Source organism: Macaca thibetana, chromosome 9, assembly GCF_024542745.1.
Source record: "Macaca thibetana thibetana isolate TM-01 chromosome 9, ASM2454274v1, whole genome shotgun sequence".
In the NCBI taxonomy this organism is placed as follows: Eukaryota; Metazoa; Chordata; class Mammalia; order Primates; family Cercopithecidae; genus Macaca; species Macaca thibetana.
The window spans coordinates 85,241,411-85,252,004 of NC_065586.1; the positions used below are offsets into that span (position 1 = coordinate 85,241,411).

The 10,594-nt window shown below is 40.9% G+C and overlaps 1 protein-coding gene across 1 annotated transcript; it reads left to right on the forward strand.

Annotated features, from left to right (window-relative positions):
• The first annotated feature begins 911 nt into the window (after nt 1-911).
• IFIT2 (interferon induced protein with tetratricopeptide repeats 2) lies at nt 912-8,445 on the forward strand. Its single transcript, XM_050805733.1, has 2 exons — nt 912-1,306; nt 5,495-8,445. Exons 1-2 carry the CDS (start codon nt 1,302-1,304, stop codon nt 6,906-6,908), a joined length of 1,419 nt encoding a protein of 472 aa, XP_050661690.1. The 5' UTR covers nt 912-1,301; the 3' UTR covers nt 6,909-8,445.
• The last annotated feature ends 2,149 nt before the right edge of the window (nt 8,446-10,594 follow it).

The window sequence follows — 10,594 nt, forward strand, 5'->3', positions numbered from 1 at the left end:
CCGTCTCTACTAAAAATACAAAAATCAGCCAGGCATGGTGGTGCGTGCCTGTAATCCCAGCTACTCGAGTGGCTGAGACAGGAGAATCACTTGAACTAGGGAAGTGGAGGTTGTAGTAAGTCAGGATCTTTCCACCGCACTCCAGCCTGAAAAAAAGAAAGTTTCCCCTCTGATCACTTTGGTTAACGATTTTAGATAATAATTATAATAGAAACTAACATTTACTTGTTACTGCCAGGCATTATTCTAAGGACATTTCATGTATTCTCTTATTTCATCCTCCTAACACCACAATGAACCAGTAGTGGTACTATTCCCAATTTACAAAACCAAAGCAGAGACGTTCAATAATTTTCCCCAGAGTTTCATAGCATAAAAGTGGGGGCTGATTTCAAATCCAGATAGACAGACATCACCACCCATGCTTCTAATCATGTATTCATTTATTCAACGACTACTTTTGGAATGCTTGTCACACCATGCAATGTGCAGGTAGTTTTGCAGGGACTGGAGATTCAGCAATGATTCAGACTAAAATCCCCTGACCTGTCGAGGCTAGATAACTGCTCCTTACAGTGGCCTGTGGATCATATTGGTATAAAGCAGAGCAAAGATGTGTTAATATGGTAATCACAAGGCAGAGTACTTTGTAAATATGTCCTTCTCCGAGTTGTGCTCCCGTGATGTCATCAACACATTCCACAAAGAGGAAGTTCTTCTAACTCACTACCCAGCGGGGCTTGGCTCTTACTCAAGAGCATTTTGGGGTGAAAATATCTAAGTTTACCAGACCTTGTGCAAATCTGAGATGAAGGACTACATTAAAAGTGAAATTCACCTTAGCAGGAAATGGGGTTTGCTATTCTGTGTATATCTTTAACAGTATCTGCTGAAAAGAACCCTTTTGTTAAATAATTGTATTACGAGTCCCCAACTTAGTCCTTTCGAATATGAAATAAGAGAGGGACCGTGCACAAGAGCAATGCCCCCAGACCCATCTTTAAGTGAAGCGCCAGGCGGATAAAACATCCCTCTTCTGCTGCCTTCTTTCTCTGAGCGCAACTCAGCTCCCGAGGGAAAAGAGTGCTCATTTCCCTGTAAAGAGTCCTGCCAATTTCACTTTCTAGTTTCACTTTCCCTTTTGCAACGTCAGCTGAAGGGAAACAAGCAGAAAGGAACCAGAGGCCAGTTGTATATATAGGTTTCTTCAGCATTTATTGGTGGCAGAAGAGGAAGATTTCTGAAGAGTGCAGCTGCCTGAACCACAGCCCTGCCGAACAGCTGAGAATTGCACGGCAACCATGAGGTAAAGATTTTCCCTTCGTATCCGATAGTGCTGTTGAGTCATCTTGTCCAATGCAAATCCTGAGTAGCTATGCTTCCAGAGGGCCAGCTCCATTTTAATGTTTGTTTATGGCCTTACTATGCCTTTACCTCTGTCGGTTGTAAATCTGTCTTACCAATGCTGGTTTGTTCCCTCCTAAACAATCTTCTGCTTCACGCTGGCAAGCTTCCTCAATTCATCTCTGGAACTGCTCGCCTGGGGAGCTGAGTTGCAATCAGAGAAAGAAGGCAGCAGAAGAGGGATGTTTCATCCTCCCGGCGCTTCACTTAAAGATGGGTCTGGGGGCATTGCTCTTGTGCACGGTCCCTCTCTTATTTCATATTGGAAAGGACTAAGTTGGGGGCTCATAATACAATTATTTAACAAAAGGTTTATTTTCAACAGATACTGTTAAAGATATACACAGAATAGCAAACCCCACTTCCTGCTAAGGTGAATTTTACTTTTAATGTAGTCTTTCATCTCAGATTTGCACAAAGGCTGGTAAGCTTAACTATTTTCACCCCAAAATGCTACTGATTGGTTAGAGTCCTCCTGAGTATGAATTAGAGATGGAGTGCTTGGAGAAAATAGTTCTCACCTCTAACATTCCCTTCTATCCCCAAAACATGAGACTGCCCTGGAGAGGAAGTGTTAGCTCATTGAGTAGGAAGGGAACTATTTTCTCCAGTTTGAGGGTGGGGTGGCCGGACCTGGTTGCCTCACCCTCATTCTGGGAGCTCTGGAATCCCGTGTTACCAACCCCAGTGCTTACTTCCTATGAGACACCTTGCCCTACTTCTGTGAGGTCCCTGATTTCTCTTCTTGAAACAATATTATTTCCTGCTAGTTTAAATGTTCTGCCTGATTTAAAAAAAAGAAAAAAGAAAATAAAGATTTGTGATATTTACAGATTTTTTTGTTTGTAGTCACCCAGAATCTATAGAACCCTTTTCTTATTTGTTAGAATTTTAGCATGGTCTTAGAATTCTTCCCATTATGATACAGACCCATCCCTCCTTCTTGCTTTCCTTATTCTTTATCTATTGTGACTTTCACTGGGCATTGCTCTTGTGCTCTAAGACAGTGGTTCTCAAAATTGAGCATGCATAAAAATTGCCTGGCCAGCTTATTAAGGACAGAGTTCTAGGGTCAATTCCCCAGAGATTCTCATTAAGTGGGAGGGGGTGGAGTCTGAGGATGTGTGTTTCTAAAAGGTTCCTCCGTGATTCTAAGACGGCTCCAAGAAACTGTGGTGGTAGCGTTAGTTCTGAGCCTGGTTGATAATGTCACTGCTGCTTTTATCCAGATAAGAGGCAATGGAAGAAATTGTTGTTGTTGTGTATACAACTGGAACTTCTATAGGAATCAGGAGAATAGGTCCTCAGAAGCCAGAGCCCAGGAAGCAAGTGTCTGAGACCGACTTCTCTAACTTAACAGTGAAAATAAGAACCCAAAATCAAGCAGTGAAGTTGGATGCCTTTTAAATGACTGCTCAAAGGGATTTTACATAAGTGTGTATATTAAATGTCTCTATCCTGCAAATGCACAATGGACTTTATGTTTTCTATGGTGGAGATAATCTCAATTCTATTTACTTTCTCTGTTTCTTTTGTAAAATGAGAAAGGAGCTAAGGAGTGTATGTGTTACACTCAATGTCAAACTCAAATGGAAGTTGGAAATGGAATTGAGAGGGAACAAGGAAGCTAGAGTGAGTCTTCAGGTGTTAGGATGCGTGCTGCACATGCTTGGGATCTGAGAGTGGCCGTATTCTGTAGGACTCACCATATTCTGTAATGAATGCAGTACAGTAGAGAGTATGACACGGATGCACATGGAGAAAACACAGGGTCTGAGCCTTCCGAGCTCCCCAGTGTCCTGTTCTGATCCTCCTGGGGTCACTGCAGTTCTACCAATGGTCCTGCGAGGCACTCTAGGAACTTTAAATCAGTTCCTGCTCATCTCTGTTTCTTGGAACAAGTGGAGACTTAACTATCCCAAGCAGAATAAACAAACAAACAAACAAACAAAAAAAAGGATGGAAAATACGCAGGAGTTTGTAGGAAGGACCCGCCTTTCATTCAAAGCTCCAAATAGGTCTTAGCAAAGAGTCAGGTTGTCTAAGCCTCTTAATGTAACTAACCCCAGGGGCGGGAGCCCTGGGGAGTGCTTGACTTGGTATCAGGCATCCTAATGGCAGCAGCATTCCCGTTGAAAAGCTCATGTCCAAACAGATCTGTTTTTATTCTTAGTGAGGTTACAGGAAGATTCCCAATCAAAATGGGAGTGGGAAGGAGTGGTATAAAAAGTAGGAGAGAGAGGGGCAGTTAGAAAGAGGGGTCACATAGGCCGGGTGCGGTGGCTCAAGCCTGTAATCCCAGCACTTTGGGAGGCCGAGACGGGCGGATCACGAGGTCAGGAGATCGAGACCATCCTGGTTAACACGGTGAAACCCCGTCTCTACTACAAAATACAAAAAGCTAGCCGGGCGCGGTGGCAGGCGCCTGTAGTCCCAGCGGCTCCGGAGGCAGGAGAATGGCGTAAACCCGGGAGGCGGAGCTTGCAGTGAGCCGAGATCCGGCCACTGCACTGCAGCCTGCGCGACAGAGCGAGACTCCGTCTCAAAAAAAAAAAGAAAGAGAGGTCACATAATCTTCTATCTAGACATATATTTCAAAAGTGATCCTGCCACATTGCATGACATTCCAGATATCTATTGGTTGTATAAGAAGCCATACTATTTAGAAATATAGCATACTATTTAGAAATATATACAAGGGTTGCTGTACAGATACCACGAAAAAAAATTTAAGTAAGAAAAAGCAACATTACAGAGACTCCAATACACAGACAGTGTTGAGAAACAATTGGGGCGTGGAATGTTATTCATCTCCAAAGTAATTCGAAGTACAGGCTTTTGTTCATTTTTCTGTTTGCTGGTTTTTTTCGCTTGTTTTTTGTTGTTGTTTTGTTTTGTTTGTTTTGTTTTGTTTTTTGGTTTGGTTGGTTTTGGTTTATTTATTTCTTTTGAGGACCAACACTGAAAGGAATGGAAAATCTTTCCAGGAGAGTCCTAAGGGTACCCTAAAGGAAAAAGAGCCCTTTCTATAAGAAAAGGGGCTAGTGGCCTTATGAGCCTTCCCTGTAGCTGCACTTTTTGCCCTTTGTTATAAAAGCAAAACGCGGAAGAGAAAAATAACATTTCAAAAAAATTAAAACAATCAAGTACAAAATTACTAATAGAGCAACTCAATGAGATGTATTAAGAACAGAAATCACCACTTTAAGAAGTAGAGGTATGGGGGTGGGGGAAAGGGAAAAAAATTACATTTTATTCCAAAATAAATGTTTAAGATATTGCTAACATAAATGATACTTGAAATTAAATGAGAGAATAATACAAAAGCAGATAAAATGAGTAAAAATTCAGAATGGTTGAAAATAAGATTCAAACGGTTAAAATGGAAAAATTCAACAGAAAAAAATGAAAATGTAGCATCGTAAAGTAATAAACCAATACAAAATAAAACCAATCTGATAAAAGCTCAGAAAGTTTGAATAGACAAAATAAATGAAGGATCTATTAAAAGCTGAAATAGAAAATCGAAAGTGGTCAAGATTTCTTTAAAGGCAAATGAAGGAAAACTAAGGAATTAAGAATATCAAAGAAAATGAAGCTGCATTTCAGAGGGATGAGAAATTAAAATCAGTATGGCAAAACATCAAAAGACTAAAAAATTATAAAGCTGAAATTTTCAAAGTACAAAAGTAAAGCTAGGGAAGAATGAAGAACAGAAACAAAAAGCAATGAAAACCACTTACTTCTTTAAAACTACATAAATAAAACCAAGCCTCCACAGAGGCCTTCAAAAGCAGAGGGCAGAGCGATTTAACAAAAACTGTCTTATTCATGAAAATCTAGCCACAGACTCAGAGAATAACCCACTGCCCTCGCCCTAATTCTTCTGCTGCTCACAGTCTCTAAACTCCTGCTACAACATGCAGGAATTAACAATATGGCAAAACATATTATAGAAAGAAAAGAAGGAGACTTTCTTTGATTTGTGTTAACAGTCTTTAGGAGGAGGAGAATTTTATTTGCCTTGCTCCCATTTCTTGACATATAAATCTATTTCTCAAAGTGTCCATCTTTCTGTTTTCCCCTACAGTGAGAACGCTAAGAATTCCTTGGAGAGCAGCCTACGGCAACTAAAATGCCATTTCACCTGGAACTTGATGGAGGGAGAAAATTCCTTGGATGATTTTGAAGACAAAGTATTTTACCGGACTGAGTTTCAGAATCGTGAATTCAAAGCCACAATGTGCAACCTACTGGCCTATCTAAAGCACCTCAAAGGCCAAAACGAGGAAGCCCTGGAATGCTTATGTAAAGCTGAAGAGTTAATCCAGCAAGAGCATGCTGACCAAGCAGAAATCAGAAGTCTAGTCACCTGGGGAAACTATGCCTGGGTCTACTATCACATGGGCCGACTCTCAGACGCTCAGATTTATGTAGACAAGGTGAAGCACATCTGTGAGAAGTTTTCCAGTCCCTACAGAATTGAGAGTCCGGAGCTTGACTGTGAGGAAGGGTGGACACGGTTAAAGTGTGGAGGAAACCAAAATGAAAGAGCGAAGGTATGCTTTGAGAAGGCTCTGGAAAAGAAACCAAAGAACCCAGAATTCACCTCTGGACTGGCAATAGCAAGCTACCGTCTGGACAACTGGCCACCATCTCAGAACGCCATTGACCCTCTGAGGCAAGCCATTCGGCTGAATCCTGACAACCAGTACCTTAAAGTCCTCCTGGCTCTGAAGCTTCATAAGATGCGTGAAGAAGGCGAAGAGGAAGGTGAAGGAGAGAAATTAGTTCAAGAAGCCTTGGAGAAAGCCCCAGGTGTAACAGATGTACTTCGCAGCGCAGCAAAGTTTTATCGAAGAAAAGATGAGCCAGACAAAGCTATTGAACTGCTTAAAAAGGCTTTAGAATATCTACCGAACAATGCCTACCTGCATTGCCAAATTGGGTGTTGCTATAGGGCAAAAGTCCTCCAAGTAATGAATCTAAGAGAGAATGGAATATATGGGAAAAGAAAGTTACTGGAACTAATAGGACACGCTGTGGCTCATCTGAAGAAAGCTGATGAGGCCAATGATAATCTCTTCCGTGTCTGTTCCATTCTTGCCAGCCTCCATGCTCTAGCAGATCAGTATGAAGAAGCAGAGTATTACTTCCAAAAGGAATTCAGTAAAGAGCTTACTCCTGTAGCGAAACAACTGCTCCATCTGCGGTATGGCAACTTTCAGCTGTATCAAATGAAGTGTGAAGACAAGGCCATCCACCACTTTATAGAGGGAGTAAAAATAAACCAGAAATCAAGGGAGAAAGAAAAGATGAAAGACAAACTGCAAAAAATTGCCAAAATGCGACTTTCTAGAAATGCAGCAGATTCTGAGGCTTTGCATGTCTTGGCATTCCTTCAGGAGCTGAATAAAAAAATGCAACAAGCAGATGAAGACTCTGAGAGGGGTTTGGAGTCTGGAAGCCTCATCCCTTCAGCATCAAGCTGGAATGGGGAATGAAGAATAGAGATGTGGTGCCCACTAGGCTACTGCTGAAAGGGAGCTGAAATTCCTCCACCAAGTTGGTATTCAAAATATGTAATGACTGGTATGGCAAAAGATTGGACTAAGACACTGGCCATACCACTGGACAGGACTATGTTAATTGCTGGGTCTTCAGAAAGCCCAAGGAGTTCTGGGAGAGGGACCAGATTGGGGGGTAGGTCCAAGGGCTTGGTGATAGAATTATTTCTCAATTGACTTCTTGAGTGCAGTTTGAACTGTAACATTTGCTTAGTCACCTTTAGTGGAGTAGTCCACTGGGCTTGTTTCTATGTTTATATAAAGCAGCCAAATCCTTCATGTAATACTGAAGTCCATTTTTGCAATGTTGTTCCGCATTTGGAGCCATTTTGCATCCCATAGAGGTTAGTCCTGCATAGCCAGTAATGTGCTCAGTTCATCCAAAAGCTGGGGGCCAAAGTCTAAATAGGGCTCGGTATCCCCCATCTCTTACCTCTGCCTCCTTCCTCCTCCTTCCCAGCCTATCATCAATCTTGAGTATTCTACACAACGTGAATTCAAGTGCCTGATTAATTGAGGTGGCAACATAGTTGAGAAGAGAGCAGAGAACAGGAAGAGACATAGCTAGAAGCAATGGGTGCAAAAAGCAATGTGTACAAGACTTTCAGCAAGCATAGAGAGAGTTCACCTCTACTCTGCCCTCCTCATAGTCATAATGTAACATGTAAAGAATGAAAATGGATTCTGTACAATACGCTAAAAACCAACATAATGTATTTCTTTAAAACCTGTGTGGAAAAAATAAATGTTCCATCTGTAGGGATAGGGAAAAAGTAACCAAAAGAGAGAAAGAGAAGGGAATGCTGGTTTATCTTTGTAGATTGTAATCAAATGGAGAAATTTTCAATATTTTAGCCATTGTTAGGAATTTTTTTTTGGTAAAAGGAAGACTGACTTTGTTCAAATGCTTTCATGAACCTGGTTTGAGATGATAGGAAAGCAACAAAATGGGGAACCTGGTGACTAAGGGCCTGGTGCAAGGTCTTGGGAAATGTCATTGACAATAGATGGTGGGGTTTTCCCCCCTTTAGAAATGTTGGATATTAAGTGATATAAACACTTCTAACTCTGAAAATCTTCTGAGAAATCCCAAAATTCATGGTATTCTTGGACAACTGGGATTTTCTAGGAAGATACTGAATGGCCTAGACATCAAAGTTGGTGTGAACCAAAATAGAGTCAGCTGACCCAGCATGAGACCATCAGTCATGCTCTGGGTTGGAAAATGTTTGCCTGTTGGAATTAATTTAAGCTTAAGTATATATCAACATTATTTTATTGTGCAATTAAAACAATAAAAATTCAAGGTTTTTTAAAGTTAAAAATTCTAACCACTGTAACAACAATTTTTGTGTTATTTTCTGTATTAAAAATCTTGTTGCATGCATTTGAGGTCATCAGGATGCAAAATTTGTATTCCTGAAAATGCCATATATTTTCATTAATAAATAGCCTAAATATGATAAAACATAAAGCAGTGTTCTGATTCATCTGGAATTTTGCTGTACTTTAAACCTTTCAGACTCAGCTACTGATAAATGAAATGTTACACAAGTATGAACCAAATCCAAATAACCTAGGCTGGTCTACTATCATAATCACCTGAACAGAACAAAACTTTTTCCTCAGCTTTAAGAGTCCAGGGCTTCGGATAACAGCTGCCTTCTGCCACCTGCTACCATTGACCTACATGAACACAGACATTCTGTCTCCACCTTGATGGTGGGTGGGCTACTCTCCTTTTCTTTGTTAAATTTTGTGCTTTTATCACATTTTCTCTATTCTGACCTCTATTATGAGAAGTAAATGTCACTGATTCCATTTTATGCCCCATCCTGGACTCAATCCAAATGCGTGTTAGAGAGTCTTCCCTAATAAGTAAAGAATAGGAAGAGACAAGAAATCTCCGTTATTTTTCAAGGGGCCTCTAATGGAAAATGCAAATCATGCCAACTGCAAAGGTAAACTCATTTCACTGGATCAAAATGGACAAGTGTATGTTTCAGGGGTAGATCTAGCTCACCTTGCCTGAGTAAATTAAGACTACATCTGGTTCCTGGGAAGGAACACCACACATATTCTGAGTGGAAGGTTAAAATGGAAAGGCATGCCGACCTTGAGAGAGGACCATTGGTACCTGTGTGTACTAAAGACAGATGTATGTAATCTTGTCCTTGCACGTCATGCCACCAGTCCCTTGCTGGAACAGGACCCTTAGTGGGAAAACAGAAAGAAAGGTAGGAAAGGGAAACATAACATCTTACACTTAATATTTATTTGGGGACTTAAAGTTAACAAATGATTGGAAAACAATAAAGAAAATTATGTACATAGCTCCTGTTTCCTGAAATTTCACCATCCAGGAATAACAAATGGAGTCACATTAATTGGGCTTGACTTGTAATTCCCTGCCTTTTAACCACATTTCCCAGGGCAGGACATTTGACTCCCTCCATATATTCACCCAACACAGCAAGCCCCTAGTAGATGTCTCCTACATGCTGATGAACATGTCTATCAGAGTTATCTGATCACATTTGCTACTTGTGTAGCTTCAACACCCATATCCATCAATGACCATTGCCCCTAAAACTGCCTTCAATACATTTCACATTCTCCGTATTTGATTGCCACCTTAATATCTCTGCCAACAATGTTTTCAAGTGTGTTAGTGTCAGTGAAAGAGTGAGAAGAATTCCTCTTTTCTCTGTGTTGCTTCCAAGTAGTTGTTATTTATTTCTCTGCCTCAGAGTCCTCAGTGAAAAAGATTCATTGACTTCTGCTTGTCTTTCTCCACAGAGCTCAGACACAGTCCCTGGGGACAGCTGACCTTGAGTCATGCTGCAATTTCACCTTCCTTCATCCCCTATGTCAACTGACACATCAAATACAACTGGATCCAGTGCAACTTGAAGACTGCATGTATTCGAATCCTGATTATAACACAGGTAGGCCTTGTGTTAGGATCCCTACCATACATGCAATCAACCTTGGATGCCAATCTGAGGGTTGTAGTTTCCAACCTGAGATCATACATGCCCATTTCCTCGTTTCCTCCATTTCCCCCATCGCTGATTTTGGAAAAGGGACTAACTTAGACTAATATGTAAGAAATTTTCCCCATGATTAATAGTGCAGCTATCTCATTGCTGATTATCTACACCTTCTAGGGAGGCTGCAAAGAGGGAAACCGACTAAAATCCTTAGATGTACCTAGGTGCATGCACTTGTAAGACAGACATTCTCAGCTCTACATGGGGCCTCCCTTCAGCTGCTTTACATACAGGACTTAAGACTAGAGAAGAGACCAGAGGCAGGATTTGTTGGAAGCCTGTGGAAACAAATCCCAAACAGTTCTTCTCCTCTGGTTCTCTGCAGGCTGCTATTGAAAAGGAGGCTACCAAACAGGTAAATGATACATATTGACCCCAGAGCCTTGATTTATGTCTCGTTTGTTTTGGAAACATAATGAGTCAAAGTTTGTGTTATTTCTGAATTGGGTAACATGTAAAAATATGTAGTAAATTCTGCCCTGAACCTGGAAATTTCTGAAACCCTTCTAGAGACCTGGAAATTGGCCCCAGTGTGTTTATATATATATAATCTAATTAAAATATTTGAAA